Source organism: Ochotona princeps, chromosome 9 (genome assembly GCF_030435755.1).
Source record: "Ochotona princeps isolate mOchPri1 chromosome 9, mOchPri1.hap1, whole genome shotgun sequence".
Lineage (NCBI taxonomy): Eukaryota > Metazoa > Chordata > Mammalia > Lagomorpha > Ochotonidae > Ochotona > Ochotona princeps.
Window position 1 is genome coordinate 42,699,936 of NC_080840.1, and position 18,412 is coordinate 42,718,347.

The 18,412-nt window shown below is 39.4% G+C and overlaps 1 protein-coding gene across 1 annotated transcript in view; it reads left to right on the forward strand.

Moving 5' to 3' along the window:
• RP1 (RP1 axonemal microtubule associated) overlaps window positions 1-18,412 on the forward strand; it is a 280,642-nt gene that overhangs the window by 90,913 nt on the left and 171,317 nt on the right. The window contains exons 6-9 of the mRNA XM_058668634.1: window positions 709-841; window positions 6,528-6,679; window positions 16,585-16,663; window positions 18,148-18,223. Coding sequence (XP_058524617.1) covers window positions 709-841; window positions 6,528-6,679; window positions 16,585-16,663; window positions 18,148-18,223 — 440 coding nt within the window. The remainder of the gene's footprint in view (window positions 1-708; window positions 842-6,527; window positions 6,680-16,584; window positions 16,664-18,147; window positions 18,224-18,412) is intronic.

Consider the following 18,412-nt stretch of genomic DNA (forward strand, 5'->3'; position numbering starts at 1 on the left):
CTCTGAAAGTGTCATTGTATGAGAAGCACACTGGATGCACAGTGACAAATATGAGTTCCTAGACCTGGTTGAGACCTGGAAACTATAGGTTCATCTACCAAAGGTCTACCTTTTCAACAACATAATTTCTTAAGCACAGTTAAAGTTGTGAATTGCTAATTTAGAGTGTTTTAAATAAAGTAAGGTTACCCTTGCAGTTAAGATAACAATTTACTAATATTTTAAATATTTGTTTATTAATTTGAAAAACAGTTATACAGTGGGAGAGAGGTAGAGGGGCAGGGAAGAAGAGAGCAAGAAAGAATGAGAGAGATGCCTTTTACCAATCAGTTTGCTTCCCAGAAGGCCTTAAAAGCTGGGATTAGTCAAGGTCTAAGTCAGGGTAGGAACCAGTGCCCATATGGGATCCCGGCACATGCACAGAGGGTTTTAGCTGCTAGACTACTGCACTAGGCCCTATCAGCATATATATATTTTTAAACTCCAAGATAAATGGGTTAAGAATATCAGGCATTTTAATATGTAATTATTGTTTGCGTCATTCATTGCTAAGCATCCAAGGAGGAAACCGCATCAGTCTGAATCATTGGTATATGAGTCTTTAACCTGATGCTAACATTTTATGAAATCACTTTAAAATATATTTAAGTAATGCAATAGGGGTGCTGAAAAGCAGTCCTTTTTTTTTAAGTAATGTTGCTATTTCAGATAAAATTGCAGAACATGAATTCTGGAGAAGAGTTTCATATACCGGTTCAGCGCTGGCTGGCCCGAGATCAAGAGGATGAGGAAATCTGTCGGGAATTTCCTGTTTTAAATAAAGGGCAATCCATCCTTCCAGGTAGGGATGATCAAACTCTAAGAAACACAGAAAGCTTGTTTGCCTAAATAATGAAGAACAAGAACTCAATAAATAAATGCTGAATAAATGAATGAATGAATGATGAAGGACTGTTGGTTCTCATCAATTATTTCTGCTGGTGTGGCAGCTGTGTATAAATGTTTTTCTGTTTGTTTGTTTAATGTTCTGAAATTCCAGGATATATTCTTGTTAGTTAGCTCTGGGGGAAGGTTAGCTTAATCAAAGCAAGACAACTAATTCTTAAAAAGTCACGAGAAAATTGAGTGTCAAAAGGAAGCTAAGGCCTAAAAAATGTAAGCCAGTGTGTACTTTTTACAACGGTTCTTAACTTGTTTCTGAAAATTCATCCTATTTATCAGAAAATGAAAACATAACTGCTCAGTGACTTTCTACACATATGGTTGAAAGCAGATGTATTTTAACCTTATAAAAATGTGGCTCAGACTAGATTCTTGATCTGCCCATGGATAGTTAGTTACTGCTCTCCACTGTAAGAATTTAGAAAGACTTTTTTCTGTAAGATTCACTGGATGTTATGCCCACCTGTGTCTGTTTTGTAAAGAATATGGGAAAAGGATATATGAGAACTATTAAGTGGTGGAAGTAATTTTTCCTCAAATCTAAGCTATGTTTCAGAGGAATTCCAGGAGGGGAGAAACTAGTAGCCAATTGTTGTCAGCACGACTGTGGAAGCCACCTCCCATAGGCCAGGAGCAGGTGAGCAAAATGGCCCTGGCCCATCAGTCTTTCTTTGAAACAATTTGACCCCTGCCCTGGTTCGCGTCCAGGGCTCTGCGCATGGCTGCTATCTTGTTTGCCAGTGACCTTGACTGTTAGTCGCTTACTTGTCAAATTAGTGACCCATTCGCCTCTGAGCCCCACATGCATGAGTAAATTTTCTCCTATTTTTTTTTTTTTTTGTTCCTTTAAGTCAGGAATTTGGAATGCTCAGCACATGAGTCATATAAGGCCTGTGAAGTCACTTGGTCTGGCCTTGCCAAGGCAAACACAGGTGGGACTTGAAATTCAATAAATCTGTAGCAGGCTAATCTTTGTGTTGATAATTTTGTGTGGACTGCAGATGATGTTATAAATATCCAAATGGCCTTTGGTAGGAAGCAGATTTCATTCCTTGCAAGTCGATAAAAAGTTACAGTAGTATATATCATTTGTAACAAAAAGAACTTTAAAAATGCTTTTTTGGTTTGTCAAGTTACTATCATGTGTATTTGAAAAAATGTTTTGTAACGGTGGAATTACTTTCCAATGGATACATGTGACTAAGAAAATGAAGCAAAAATAGCTTTTTCCATACTTTCCGAACTATTTAAAGTTTTTTGTCAACGTTAAACATTTATTTGAAAGTGGCAAAGTGGCAGCAGGAAAGGAAGAACAGAGGAAGGTAAGGAGGAAACAGAGAGTGAGAGAGAGAGAGAGAGAGAGAGAGAGAGAGGATTTTCTACCCACTGATTCACACTCCACATGACTAAAATTCCACATGAAGCTAGGTCCAAGTACTTGGGCCTTGAACTGCTGTTTTGCAAGATGCATATTAGTAGAAAGCTAGCACATAAACAAAGAGAACATGCAATCCCAGACACTCTGATATGGAATGCAACTATGTAACCTCATTTTCTTCAGCTGCTTGCTTTTGTTGTTGAGTTGTTCCTTGCATTTCTTGGATATTTAGTAAACCCTTATTCTATGTATATAATTTTGAAGTATTTTCTACATTTCCATATTTGTAATATCGATTGCTTCCTTTGCTGCACATTTTTAAGTAGACACAACCCCGTTTGTATGTTTTGTGTTTGTTGCCTGTGATTTTAGTGTAATATACAAGAAATCATTGCTGAATGTGATATCCTGAGACCGTTCCCTGCTTTATTCTACGAGTTTTACTGTTGTAAAGCCTGCTGCTGAGGTCTTTAGCACATGTTGAGTCAATATCTGTGTGTATGTATAAAGAACCACTTCATTCTTTTATCTGCGGATTTCCAGTTTTGCTGATACCATTTGTTGAAGAGGCTGCCTTTTCCTCACCATGTGCTCCTGACATCATTGTCTGAAGTTTTTGACCATGTCCTGGGAGTTTATTTCTGGAATCTCTATTCTATCCTGTTGATCTATGTATCTAGTGTCATGTTTTGAAATCAGGAAGAGTAAGGCTGCTAACATTGTTCATGTTTTCCAAGATTGTTTTGACTATTGAGGGCTCCCTTTACATTCTATATGAGTTTAAAGATGCTTTTGCAATTTCTATAAAAAATGAAGTGGGTTACTTTGAATCTGTAGACTGTTTTGGATAATGTGGACATTTTAAGAATATCACGTCTTCCAACGTATAAAAAGGCAATGGCTATCCATTTATTTGTACCTTCAGTTTCTTTTAGCAGTTTTTGTAGTTTTCAGCATGTAAGTCTTTTGGTGCTGTAATTCAATTTAGTGATAAGCATGTTGTTTGTTCTAATGCTGTTGGTGCACTTATTTTCTTCATTTGCTTTTTGGATTGTTCATTATTAGTGTTCAAGATTACAACCACATTTGGAGTGCTGACTTTTGTGCTTTAGCTAACATTTTTTTGTGTGTGTGCTTACGGAACTTCCAGGATTTCGTACATAGAATGTCATGTCAGCTGCTAACAGATATAATTTTAATTACTTTCCTTCAAGTTTGATACCTTTTGTTCTATTGTCTAATTCATCTAGAATTTTATTGCTATGAAGTCTTTTTTCTACTTCAAGTTTTGAAATATCTTAAAAATAAAGATAAGTTGTTGAATTTTGAATATGCCTTTTCTGGTTTTAAGCTACTTCTTGGATCCCAGCTTCCTGGGGGAATGTAGTTTGGGGCTTGCTTTTGCATCACCTAGTTGGTCAATTTTTTTCTTAGCTTTATTTAACTTTTTTATTGGAAAATCAGACTTACAGAGAGAAGGAGAGACAGAGATAAAGATCTTCCATCAGCTGGTTCATTCCCCAAGTGACTGCAACAGCTGGAACTGAGCCAATCTGAAGCCAGGAACCAGGAGGCAGGAGCTTCTTCTGGGTCTCCTGTGAGGGTGCCTCCTGCTGAGGTCTGTCCTCAAGGCCACAACAGGAAGCTGGAAGGGAAGTGGAGCATCTGGGATACAAACTGGTGCCCATATTGGATGGCGGCACATGCAAGGCTAGGACTTTAACTAGTAGGCTATCATGTGGTTGACTTTTTAATGAATTTTTCATTTTAATGACTTTTTAATGAGTGTTGACTCTAGGAAAACTGTCAAGTTTGATGACTGCTGTTATATTCTTTCTTTTCCTTCTTCTCCTTTTAAAAAACATTTTGGAAGTTTGAGTTTCAGAGTGGGAGAGATGAGAAGGAGAGAGAGAGAGAGAGAGAGAGAAAATCTTGCATACCCTGGCCAAAGTAGTTAGTTCTGGGTCAGGGGCCAAAGCCAAGAGTCTAGAACTTCATCCAGGATTCCTATGTGAGTGGCAGGGCCCCAAGTACTTGGGCCATCTTCTATTGCTTTTCCCAGGCCATCAGCAGAGAGTTGAATTAGGAGTGGAGCAGCTGGAATACAAACTAACCTCCATAATGGGATAGTTGTGTTGCAGTTGATGGCATTACACATTACAGTTACAATGCTGACATACACTTCACTTTTCTTATACAACTACCTTCTACACCTGCATATTGAAAATAAAATAGCAATTCCTGTGATTAGAACATTACAAAATTGTAGCCATTGTTACTCGAATCACTCGTCCCTATTTCCTCCCTCTAATTTTAGCAATATAAGCAGTTTGATTTTACAAAAAGGAAGGTGAAATTTATAGTAGAAAAATAATAATCAAATGTAGATAATCTTTCCAGAGATTGCCAAGTTAACAAAGATGGAATAAAACAAAATTTGTCTCAGTGATTGCTGGTTGTAAACCCTGTTCCTTATAAGCAGAAGAGGAAATCAAAACACCATTAATGTGATGCTCAGGCAGTGAAGCCGGTGCAAGAGGGCCGTGCAGAATTATGTTTAAGAGTACTCAAAACTTTGAAATCAGACGCTCCTCCTCTGGGACTCCCTGGCATGAATTTTAAATATTTTTTGTTTATTCCATTGGTATCTTAGGCTTTCAAAAAGTGTTTATTTTTTAATGTTGCATTTGGTATTTTCTGCTTTCCTATATTCAAGCTTATTGGTGCTTTCCTGTGTTCTGTCAACTCTGTTCAATTTGTTTATGATGCTTTCTCAGTTTTAAAATTTACATTTTAATATTATTTAAATTTTCTATTTCTTTGTTGAAACTTTCTATTTTTCATTGATTTTAAGAGTGTTCCTGATTTCTTGCATTTATATCACAGGTGCTCTGAAGTCTTTTTCCGATAATATTGGAGTCATCACCATGTCATCACCATAATGCTGGTACTGGTGTTACTTCAATGATGGGGTCTTCACTTTTTTTCCCCAAGAGTTGAGATTCTACTGGTTCTTTTTTTTTTTTTTTAAGATTTATTTATTTTTATTGGAAAGGCAGATATACAGAGAGGAGGAGAGACAGAGAGGAAGATCTTCCATCCGATGATTCACTCCTGAAGTGAGCGCAATGGCAGGTGCTGTGCCGATCTGAAGCCAGGAGCCAGGAACTTCTTCCAGGTTTCCCACGTGGGTGCAGGGTCCCAAGGCTTTGGGCAGTCCTCGACTGCCTTCCCAGGCCACAAGCAGGGAGCTGGATGGGAAATGGAGAAGCTGGGATTAGAACTGGCGCCCATATGGGATCCCGATGTGCTCAAGGCGAGGACCTCAGCTGCTAGGCCACGCCGCCGGGCCCAAGATTCTACTGGTTCTTAAATAGTCTGTGCAGTAGATTATATGTTAGCCATGTAGATTATATGCTAATTGTGGTCATGTTATTGTATAGCGTACTGGTTCTTTAATTACGTGGAGAGTATTCTTGGTTTTATTTTAGCCTGCTGCAGACTACCTCTGAGGTTCTAGTTTCAGTTCACTTTTAAGAGGTCTCTGATTTCATGGAGGTTTTTCTTGGCCTCTTAATGGGAAAACTGGGCTCTAGTTATTCCTTTTGTGCTGTGCCCTTTTGCTTTGTTTCCAAGTCCAAGGATAGGAAGTGGGCAGAGAAAGTAAAGAAAATAATGGATGTTGGCTCCACCCTATTGGGAGGCAAGATCTATTGAACACAAGGGAAGATTACTGTCACATCAATGTTGACTTTTATGTATTCCCGTAAGGCACACAGTGCTGTAATACAAAGGTTAATGAATTAGAAGAATAGTGCAATGTATACAACCTCTTCTGGTGTTAGGGATTCCCCTTCTTTTTCTGAGTTAAAACTGCAGGACTTTGGAACTTTCTGTGTCTGAGCTTCAGGACTTATTTCCACATTTCTGGTGTATTGTGCTCAGGGTTGGAATTGTAAAAGAAAAATAATAAACACACTGGCGCCTGACTTCAAAGTCTTGAATTATTTCTAATGTTCCTGCTGTGGCTCACCTTTCAAAGCATTCCTTCCTTTGCTTTTCTGAGTATTCTATGCATTCTGTCGAGGTTTTATAGTTTCATTCAGTGGAGAGGCTGAGTAGCATGTTCCATTTGCTGTGCACATTTGATTTTCTGTTACTGATGAAATATTTGTGTCCCTAAAGTTTTTTTTATCTTTATTGTAAGTGACTGTATATGAAGTCTGCGTGGCAACAGGTGAGCTGTGGAATGCTGGAACCTTAGCACATGTCTACATCTGTATGTATGGTGAAAAGGGAGATACAGGCTCCAGACAGCTATTTAGATCGACGAGCTCCTGTAATTTTTTAAGAGGACAAGTAGGTTAACAAAATGCTCTTTGTTTAATTTTAACATATTTTTAGTTGTGGTAAAAAAATAACAAAAATAATATTCTTAGCTTGTTTAAGTGAATTTTGAAATATACACAATTCAGTGATATTATGTATTTGGACAAACCTCAACTTTTAATGATTTGTCATGCAGTATTTGATGTTTGCAAGCAAAGCATTGTTTTTTTTTTTTTTTTTTTTTTTTTTTTATGTGAGGAGCGTTTAATAAGAGAACATTCTAAAAACATGTTGGCATGATTTGAGAAACCACAAGAGAGTACATAATACTCTGCAGTGTGTAGCAGCTCAGTGCTATTAACATCTGATGGGAAAAGGTGGGAAGGTGACTTTTTTTTTTTTTTTTTAATTATTTATTATTTTACTTCAGTAATTACATTGTATTATGTGACACAGTTACATAGATACTTGGGTTCTCCCCACCCCTCCCCAAACCCTCCCACCATGGTGGATTCCTCCACCTTATTGCATAACCACAGCTCAAGTTCAGTTGAGATTTCCCCATTGCAAGCGTATACCAAACATAGAGTCCAGCATCTTATTGTCCCGTCAAGTTCAACGGTTTCTTAGGTATACCCTCTCTGGTCTGATGACAGAGCCAGCAGAGTATCATCCCAGTCAATTGAAAGCTCCAACATACCATCAGCAAAAATTTACATCATTATGGAATTAATTGACATAGTAATGAGTAACCAATATGTTAAAAGTAAATGCGGGTTGCAAGCAAAGCATTGTTAAAGTGATATGTATGCAATAGATGTACTTTAATTTTTTTCCCTAGGCTGGTAATATGTGGTATGGTACTCTCTCACGTTGCTGAATAGTGGCAGGGAGGCACAGTACCTAGTCAGCAATGTATTCACAATGATATACACTGAAACTCAATAATGTACTATGTTACTTGACTATGATGTTTAATAGGTATAAACAGTGGCTGAAAGTCCAGCATTTTGTTAAGATATATTTAAGTTTCATTGAGATTCCATCTTCTATTTGGCAGTAGATATGCATCCTGCACTGTATCTGCTTGTTATGCTAGTCTCCCTTATACAGTTCCTCTAGGTGAATATATGAGTATACACATTTGCATACATACATATATGTATAGTGATCTTGAATTTTACATAAAGGTTGTCTTATGTAGACAGAAAATATGACATTTATCCTATTTCACTGAGCTTAATGGTTTCCAGAAGGGACCATTTTGTTGCAAATGGCAGCATTTTTTCTTTTTAATGGCTGAGTAGTATTCCATAGAATAGATGTACCACAGTTTATCTGTTCCTCTTTCAATGGGCATCTAGATTGTTTCCATATCTTTGTAAGTATACATTGTGCTCTTTTCTCATGTTGGTGGAGAGCCGTCATCTGATGGCTCCTATAGCTGAACCAGAAGCAGAACTGGAACCAGGCATTTTGATTTGAGATGTAGATGTTCCAAATTATGTTCTCCTAATCATGACAATTTCAACACCAACTTTTTTTTTAGAAAGTGTTTTCTACTGTTTTATTCAGTGTTGTTGGATTCTTTCTTTTCTTTCTTTCCTTCCTTCCTTCTTTCCATCTTCCTTTCCTCCCTCCCTCCCTTCCTTCGTCTTTCTCTACTTCCCTTCCTGCCTCCTTCCCTCAGTTGGGCGTTCTCTTTTTTGGGGGATTCTGATCAGCAGGCCTGCATGACCTCCAAAGGGGTGAGGGGATGGTATTACAAAGCAAAGCAAAGCAAGCACAATTTTTCATAGTCCAAGAAAAGGGGACGACAAAAGGGTGTCTCCTGACAAACCTTCCACCCAACAACAGCATGGTAATAGGCTAGAAGGCAGTGCTATCTCTCTGGACCCTCCAGTCCTGCTGCAGGTCATGTAGGTCACATACACCATGTATGACTGGCAGGTAATGTGGGACCACACTGACTTCTTGGAATTGCCTAACAAGAAAGTCCCAACACAGGTTGTCCAAGGACAGAGAAGTAAAACCAGGATGCAGCCCACTGCTCTTGCATATATGGCCAATGATCAGGTCAGGTTGAGGTCTCGGTGTGCCAAGACCATTGCCAGGGAGCTTCCCTGGGGACATGCATGTCCTGATGACCATTCACGTAGGCCAAGTACGCAGAGATCTTTTTTTATCAGTCACGCTGTAGTAATATTTAGTTTTATGACTGAATATTGGGCAGGTAGTGAAAACTTATGCTGGCAGGTGATCATCATCATTCTGAGAGAGAGGGAAAAACGAAGGAATGAGACTCAAGATTGTTTTACTGTTATTTCTTATCACATAAAGAACATTAAGAATTATGAAACTGAAGCAAGAACAGACGTAAGTTTTAGGGTGAAGCTTTGGTGGGAGACTGGTGACATCCTTGATGTTTTATGGGATGTTTATAGGTTTGATGCCCACAAATAAATCATCCACTGGACAATGGACAACTCATTTTAAGAATGGCCAAAGTGGGGTCCGGCGGCATGGCCTAGCAGCTAAAGTCCTCGCCTTGAACGCCCTGGGATCCCATATGGGTGCTGGTTCTGGTCCCGGCAGCTCCACTTCCCATCCAGATCCCTGCTTCTGGCCTGGGAAAGCAGTTGAGGACGGCCCAAACCTTTGGGACCCTGCACCCACGTGGGAGACCTGGAAGAGGTTCCAGGTTCCCGGCTTCAGATCGGTGCAGCAGCAGCCGTTGCGGCTCACTTGGGGAGTGAATCATCGGATGAAAGATCTTCCTCTCTGTCTCTCCTCCTCTCTGTATATCCGGCTTTCCAATAAAAATGGATAAATGTTTAAAAAAAAAAGAGAATGGCCAAGGTGATGCTGAAGATGAAACCTGCAATTGCACACTGTCAGTTTTAATTTGCAAGAGAAACACGTTGATTGTGTTGGCTATAATACTCACATATTAATACAGTTTATATGTTCCTTGAAACACCCATGTAGTAAAGGCTTGATCTCCAAACTCTCATGTTAATGGTGGAAAGTGTATTCAATCTGGAGTTACATGGGGCCTTTGAAAAATGTTTAGGCGAAGGCATGGCCATCGTGCCGGGCCCTCATGTAATGTTCTATAACATTTTGGAACGTTGGCGGCAAGAATGCCCTCACTGGATCCTGAAGCATGGGGGTAACCTAATTTGGTACTGTGAACTGCAAAATTATGATCTGGAATGAATATCCTTCATTCTTAATCAGCTTGTCTTAGGCATTTCCTATAGTGACCTAAAGCTGATTAGTATAGTCTGATGTAATCAAATTAGTCATTAGTTGTAAAAGCAAAAGCCAACGCTCTAGATCTCAATTTTTTTTTAAGATGTATTTATTTTTGTTACAAAGTGAGATATACAGAGAGGAGGAGAGATAGAGAGGAAGATCTTCCATCCGATGATTCACTCCCCAAGTAAGCGCAATGGCTGGTGCTGCGCTGATCCAAAGCCAGGAACCAGGAACCTCCTCCAGGTCTCCCACATGGGTGCAGGGTCCTAATGCATTGGGCTGTCCTCGACTGCTTTCCCAGGCCAGGAGCAGGGAGCTGGATGGGAAGTGGAGCTGCCGGGATTAGAACCGGCGCGCATATGGGATCCCGGCATGTTCAAGGTGAGAACTTCAGCCACTAGGCCACGCTGCTGGGTCCTAGATCTCAATTTTTTTTAGCTTATGTCTTGTGAATGAAAAATTGAACTAGAGTAAGCTTATTACATAATGGCTACTCATCTTTTTGCACATAGAGCAGTTGCTTTCAATGTTAAGTGGGATCTAAGGACTGAAGCATTTCTTCCAAGAATTGGAAAAAGAGGTGTATCAAGGGTTTTAACAATCTGACCCTGAAGACTAAGTTCAAAGAAATGGTTAGCAAAGAGAGTAGTCCTATCACAAAAACATGGAGTGACCAAAAGCAAAAGTTTTTGGGATGCTCATAGCATTCTGCTTATGGATTTTCAAATGCCTAGATTGTTAACAACTGACCATTAGAAGACTGTTTTTAAAAAGTTGGCTAGAAGATTAGTGGGAAAAGGGAAGATTCGCAAGGGTCCTTCTGCAAGATGTTAACACTCATAATATTCACCAGAGCTACACTGCCAAAGCAGTGCTACGGGGTAAACTCATCGCAATTGGAGCTCATGTCAAGGCCCAAGAGAGTCGCCAAATACAGGAACTAACCACACACCTCCAGGAACTGGAAAAGCAGCAGCAGATGAGCCCCACACACAACAGGAAACAAGAAATCATCAAAACAAGGGAGGAAATCAACCAGATAGAAATAAAAAAAACCATACACAAAATCAACGAATCAAAAAGCTGGTTTTTTGAAAAGATAAACAAAATAGACACCCCGCTGGCCCGTCTGACAAAGAAAAAACAAGAGAAAGCAAGAATTAACAGCATCAAAGATGAAAAAGGCAACATAACAACAGACATTACAACCATTAAGAACATAATCAGAAATTACTACAAAGCACTGCACTCCAACAAATCAGAAGACCACCAAGAAATGGAAAAGTTCTTAGACTCACACAACCTGCCAAAACTTAGCCCAGAGGCAACAATCAACCTGAACAAACCCATAACTGAAGCAGAGATTGAATCAGTGATTAAAGACCTCCCAACAAAGAAAAGCCCAGGCCCAGACGGCTTCACTACAGAATTCTACAAAACATTCCGAACAGAACTAACTCCAATCCTCTACAAACTCTTCAAAACAATAGAAAAGGAAGCAACCCTTCCAAACTCATTCTATGAAGCCAACATTACCTTAATCCCAAAACCGGGCAGAGATCCTACAGAGAAAGAAAACTACAGACCTATCTCTTTGATGAACATTGATGCTAAGATTCTCAACAAAATCCTAGCCAACAGAATTCAAAAACACATCAGACAGATCATTCATCCAGATCAAGTAGGATTCATCCCTGGAATGCAGGGATGGTTCAACATTCGCAAATCCATAAATGTGATACACCACATCCAAAAACTGAAAAACAAGAATCACATGATAGTATCAATAGATGCAGAAAAAGCTTTCGACAAAATTCAGCACAACTTCCTGCTAAAGACCCTAACCAAGGTAGGCATAGATGGAAAAATCCACAACATAATCAAAGCAATATATGAAAAACCCAATGCCAGCATCATACTGAATGGAGAAAAACTGGAACCCTTCCCACTGAGATCTGGAACAAGACAGGGATGTCCACTTTCTCCGCTGCTATTCAACATAGTTCTAGAGGTACTCGCTGAGGCCATAAGACAAGAAAAAGAAATCAAAGGAATCCAAATGGGAAATGAAGAAGTCAAGCTTTCACTATATGCAGATGACATGATTCTTTATATGGAAGAGCCAAAAGGCTCAACACAGAGACTACTAGAACTTATACGAGAGTTCGGTAGAGTGGCAGGGTACAAAATTAATGAACAAAAATCAACAGCCATAGTGTATGCTAACAGCCCCAAGTTGGAAAAAGATCTAACCAGCAAGATACCATTCAAAGTAACAAAGGAAAGCATGAAGTATCTGGGAATTAACCTAACCAAAAATGTAGGAGACCTATTTGAGGAAAACTACAAACTACTTAAAAAAGAAATTGAACAAGATCTAGAAAGATGGAGTAACATCCCATGCTCCTGGATAGGTAAAATCAATATCATTAAAATGTCTATACTGCCAAAAGCAATATATACATTCAACGCAATCCCAATCAAATTGCCCAAAACATTCTTCACAGACCTGGAAACAATGATTCAAAGGTTCATCTGGAAAAACAAAAAACCACGAATAGCTAGAACCATTCTCAAGAACAGGAAGTTAGCAGGGGGAATCACAGTTCCGGACCTCTGGACATACTATAGGGCAGTGGTTATCAAAACAGCCTGGTACTGGCACAAAAATAGAGAAGAAGATCAATGGAGCAGAATAGAAACACCAGATGGGAACCCACAGAAATACAGCCAAATAATCTTTGACAAAAAGACAAACGACAATCCAGGCAAATGGGAAGGTCTGTTCAATAAATGCTGTTGGGACAACTGGTTGATAGCCTGCAGAAACAAAAAGATAGACCCACATCTCTCACCATATACTAAGATCAAATCCAAATGGATAAAAGATTTAAACCTACATCCAGAAACCTTCAAACTTTTGGAAGAAAATGTTGGAAACACACTGGAACACTTAGGGGTAGGCCCTCACTTCCTAAAAAAGACTCCAAATGCAGTAGAAATCAAGACCAAAATAAACAATTGGGACCTCATCAAACTAAGAAGCTTCTGTACAGCTAGAGAAACAATCAACAAAGTAAAAAGGCAACCCACAGAATGGGAGAAGATCTTTGCACACGACTTAGGTGATAGAGGGCTGATCTCCAGAATATACAAAGAGCTGCAAAACAACCAAAATGTCAAAACAAACAAACCTCTCAAGAAATGGGCACGGGAAATGGGCAAACACTTCACAAAGGAACAAACCCAAATGGCAAATAAACATATGAAAAAATGCTCAAGTTCCCTGGCAATAAGGGAAATCCAAATTAAAACATCAATGAGGTACCACCTAACGCCAGTAAGACTGGCCCACATGAATAAAAGCACCAACAACACTTGTTGGCGAGGTTGCGGGGAAAAGGGAACCCTACTCCACTGCTGGTGGGGCTGCAGGCTGGTACAGCCTCTATGGAAATCAGTATGGAGAGCATTCAAACAACTCAAATACAACATACCGTATGACCCGGCAATAGCACTCCTAGGAATATATCCAGAACACTTGTTTTATGAGAAACCAACATGCACTCCTATGCTCATAGCAGCACAATCAGTAATTGCAAAGACATGGAAGCAACCAAAATGCCCATCAACAGAGGATTGGATAAGAAAGCTATGGTTCATCTACTCCATGGAATACTACTCAGCTATTAAACAAAACAAAATGCAGTTCTTTGTGGCCAAATGGGCCAAACTGGAAACCATAATGCTAAGGGAAATGAGCCAATCCCAAAAGGTTAAATACCACATGTTTGCCTTAATTTAAGATGACACGATGTTATGTACAACAAGTTATGTTATGAATGTTATATGTTGTGTATAAACCTAAATTGAAATGTCAATGAGGTGGTCACAGAAGGTGGGTAAGAAATCGCATTTACTTTTACCATATTGGTTACTTGTTACTATGTCAATTAATTCCATGGTGATGTAAATTTTTTTTTTTAATATTCATTTATTCATTAATTACATTGCATTACATGACACAATTTCATAGGTACTGGGATTCCCCCCCCCTTCACCCCAAACCCTTCCCCCATCATGAATTCCTTCACCTTGATGCATAACCACAGCTCAAGTTCCGTTGAGATTCCCTAATTAAAAGTTTACACTATACAGAGTCCAGCATCCCACTTGTCCAGTTCAAGTTCAACCGCCTCTTAGGGAGGCCCTCTCAGGTTTGTAGGCAGAGCCAGCAGAGCGTCACCTCGATCAATTAGAAGCTCCAACATATCATCAGCAACAGTCCAGGTATGATGAGGCTGGTGCAGAGTCCACTGATAGTCCGTCTTAGGGTTTCCCCTTGTCCAGTTTTCCGCTGCAAGCATAAAGCTGAGGTGGTTGATTCATCTACTCCATTTTCCATCTTTTTTTGATTAATGCTTTGATTCCTCCATTTTGTTCAGGGGAATCCCCCTAAAAAAAACTTTGAGGCATTCCCAGTCCAGGCTCCTACATGTACTACTAGTAAGCACAGTGCCCGCCACAGTCCATCACTCCGATCAGCTGATGGTTTTAACCCCTGGGTTGGTTCTATTCTGAGCCCTGACCTCCATTGGAACCAATGAGTATCGCATCTCTCCCCGGCTCTGCCCATCACACTCTTGTCCCTCACCTAAACCAGTGGGAGGAGTGCTGGTCGGGTGTTGCATTCCCTGCTAGCACAGGCCATTTCACCTTGGCATTTTGTGTTTTGTACTGTTTTTTTTTTGTTTTTGTTTTTTGTTTTTCGCAACCAAACACGGCCAGGCCCCCACACAGTTTCAGCACTTGGGCTTGCCAGTGGATGACGTGAACTGACTCAGCCTGGTCTGCCCCAACCCGAGCCAAGTGTATTCCAGTGGGTCACATTCCAAAGCCTCTTCTGGGTTATTTACCTCCATGCTTCTTGCGTTTATTTGTAGAGTCAGTGTCCTGTCAGAGGATCTGTTCAGGTTCCTCCCTCCGACTCCTTCATGGTGTCGGGCTTCACGCATTCCAGCAGGTCCTTCGGCCAGCTCCGCTCTTCAATCCATTCTGGTTCCTGCTGTTGAGAGTTTCAGCCCAGCCACGGCTCGTCCATACCCACGCATATCTCATATATGGCTCAGATGGGGTTGAGGCCTAGCCGAGCCCGTCCAACGTCTATCCTGGTCCTCCAGAGCACCAAACTGTGCTGTGGTCTAATCCGGCATGGTGCGTCAAAGCCGAATTGATATTTGTGCCAAGGGATTACAACTGTGACCCGACCAGAACTCAGCCTCCCTCCAGTTCCTGTGCCCCGGTGATGTAAATTTTTGCTGATGGTATGTTGGAGCTTTTAATTGATCGGGATGATAGTCTGCTGGCTCTGTCTTCAGACCAGAGAGTGTATACCTAAGAAGCCGTTGAACTTATCTGGACAATAAGATGCTGGACTCTATGTTTGGTATATGCTTGCAATGGGGGAATCTCAAGTGAACTTGAACTGTGGTTATGCAACAAGGTGGAGGAATCCACCATGGTGGGAGGGTTTGGGGAGGGGTGGGGAGAATCCCAGTACCTATGAAACTGTGTCACATAATACAATGTAATTAATGAACTTAAAATAAAATTTAAAAAAAAAAAAAAAAAAATATTCACCAGAGCTGCCAAGCCACAGTAACGGTCCCATTATTCATATCTTGAACAGTACATCTATGCAGAGGTAGATTTCTTCAAAAAGAAAATAGCCTGGTGACTGTAATCCTGGATCTGTGCCTTACCTTTGTTATCTGATTTTCTCACTGGCAAGTTTTGAGGGTAAAATTAAATATATGTAAAAATATTTTAAAATGTATAAAGCACTATTAGTGCCAAGGCTATTTCTTGTTTAGTGATCACTTTTTCAACTAGCATGTTACATAACATTTTATTTTTCTTGGATTAAAATCTGTATCATCCATCTCCCTGCTTACAGCCTGGGAAAGCAGAAGAGGATGGCCTGAATCCTTGGGGCCCTGCAACCTCATGGGTGACCCAAAGGATCTGCTGGTTACGAGCTTTAAATCAGCTCAGAACTGTCCTTCTAGATGGAGGATCTCTTCCTCATTGTCTCTCCCCTACCCTCATGAATGAAATGAGAAAAAAAACATGTATCATTGTCTTTGATTTTATGAAAAGTATTGAAGCCTCATCACTTTCACCCAACTTCTGAATATATAATCCATTTCAGTAAAATTGCTCCTTGTCATAGAAGAAAATTTTAAACTGTAGATAAATGTTGTAATTTCTTAATATTTTGTACATCAGGAGTATTATAATTGCAAATGATCCGTAAACACTGCCTAAAATATTTCATCATCAGGCACCAAAACATTGTTTTCACTGAAATAAATTGCAAATGCTTAGGACATTTCTTAGTTATTACATGACTACTGTGATTTTTTTGAAAACTGCAGTTGTACATAGTTCCTAAATGTTTATTTTTGTAGCTAAACTTGGCAGTAAAGAAGATGGAGTGAACATTTAGAAGCTTAATATTATGTTTCATAAATTAATATTGTCTGTACTTTACTAACGGATTTGTATATTTATTTAATGAATCTATTTTTTATAATTTTTTCTGCATCTTAATTAATACTCTTGGCTGAGATCAGAATTATTGGGTAGCTCTAATACTTTTTCATTGACTGTAGACTGATATCTTCTTCCTGGAAGCTGTGCACCTTGGAGATATATACAAGCTTGTTATAGGCCATGATGGACTTAGACCAGGTAAGGTTCCTCTACGGGGAGTAAGGAGGGTCTGATTTTATGTTTAGATAAAATCCTATGCAAGTCTAGAGGATATGGTGGGAAATGTGTAGAAAACTCTAAGTATAGGCTATCTGATATCAAAATATTATTCCCAAATGTTTTTTAGAATTTAACTGCAAGCATTTTTATTTTTAAGTGTAAGCATTTTTACTGCAAAAAAACACAGACATGGCAAATAGTTTCTTCAGCATGGGCCTAGATGCTAGAGAGAATGAAATAAGGTCTGCCTTGTTTAGTCATGGCTCAGTGACTAAAGCTTCACTGTGCAAGTGCTGTGATCCCGTATGGGCACCGGTTCGTGTCCTGCTGCTAAACTTCCCATCCAGATTTCTGCTTGTGGCCTGGCAAAGCAGTAGAGGATGGTCCAAAGCCTTGGGACCCTGCGCCTGTGTAGGAGACTAGGAGGAAGCTCCTGGCTCCTGGCTGTGGATCAGCTCAGCTTCAGCTGTTGAAGCCATTTGGGGAGTGAACCAGCAGATGGACGATCTTTCCGTCTCTCCTACTCTCCATAAATCTGATCTACCTTCAAAGAAACAAATTAAAAAAAAATACGTATCCCAGGTCTAGTCATAAGTGTAGGTCCCAGTAAGCCGTGCTTTAAGAAACCCTCCAGTGAATCAGGTTTAAAAACCACCAACTGAAGAAATTTTGAGGAATTTGGCACTGCTCAATGCTTGTATTATGTGATTGGGGAAGAAGTTTAAGCAAGCAGAGATAAGGCAGTGAAGGTTATTCAATGCTTTGTTAAAGAAGCTGATCACTATTAGCTCATTAAGCCAAGGATTTTTAATTGTTGAAATGTTTTGAGCTGGATCTTACATGAAAAAACACGATGATTAATTAAAACATTCCATTTAGCTTGTAATTAAAGTTGTATTTTTAACTAGTTCAGTTTGGAAGCTGTATCAAAATAGACATTTGAAAGGACATTCCTGTCTTCGTGTGTAGTAGCTCAGTCTGTGTGCTTGGAAGAATTTTATGACTGACCCTTTATTTTTAGTCTACCAGAACTTACATGGTTTGTTTACATAGATTCAATCAAAATTTGAACTTTACTTTTTAGAAATATAAAGTTATTAACTCATACAATTTATATTCTTTGGAAGATATTAGGTTTACAATTCTTGTTTTTTTTTAAGTCTACAATTCTTAATACAGTTTATGAAATCGAAAGCAATCAAGAGATTATTCGAGTGTTTGGAAAATCGTAGCGAATAGATGTAACAGAATAAAACCTGAAAGTATACTCTTAATAGATATATATGAAACATGTTTAAGTCTCCTCAGTTTACTTTTGTTATATCTAGCTTTATTTGAATATTACAGCTCTCTACTTCACAAGGACTTTGAATATATTTTTAAGTTAGGATTTGTTTTTCAAAAGCTGATACCTGAAAGATATGAATTCACCTCACACTTCCCCTTCTAAAATTGGTTTTTAGGAAATGGTTGGTTTCTTGAGGATGTGGTGGTCAAGGATCCTACAACACGCTGTGAATATACCTTCTTCTGTCATAGGTTGGTAGATGTGCATCTACACTGAGTAGATTCATTTGGTACTAGTTTGTTTCAAGGTCACATATTTTTTTCCTTTGTTTTCTTTTTTCTTTTTTTTTTATTAATTATTTTGCATTATGTGACAGTTTCATAGGCTCTGGGAATCCCCCCACCCCTCCCCACACCCTTCCCCCCGGTGGATTCCTCCAC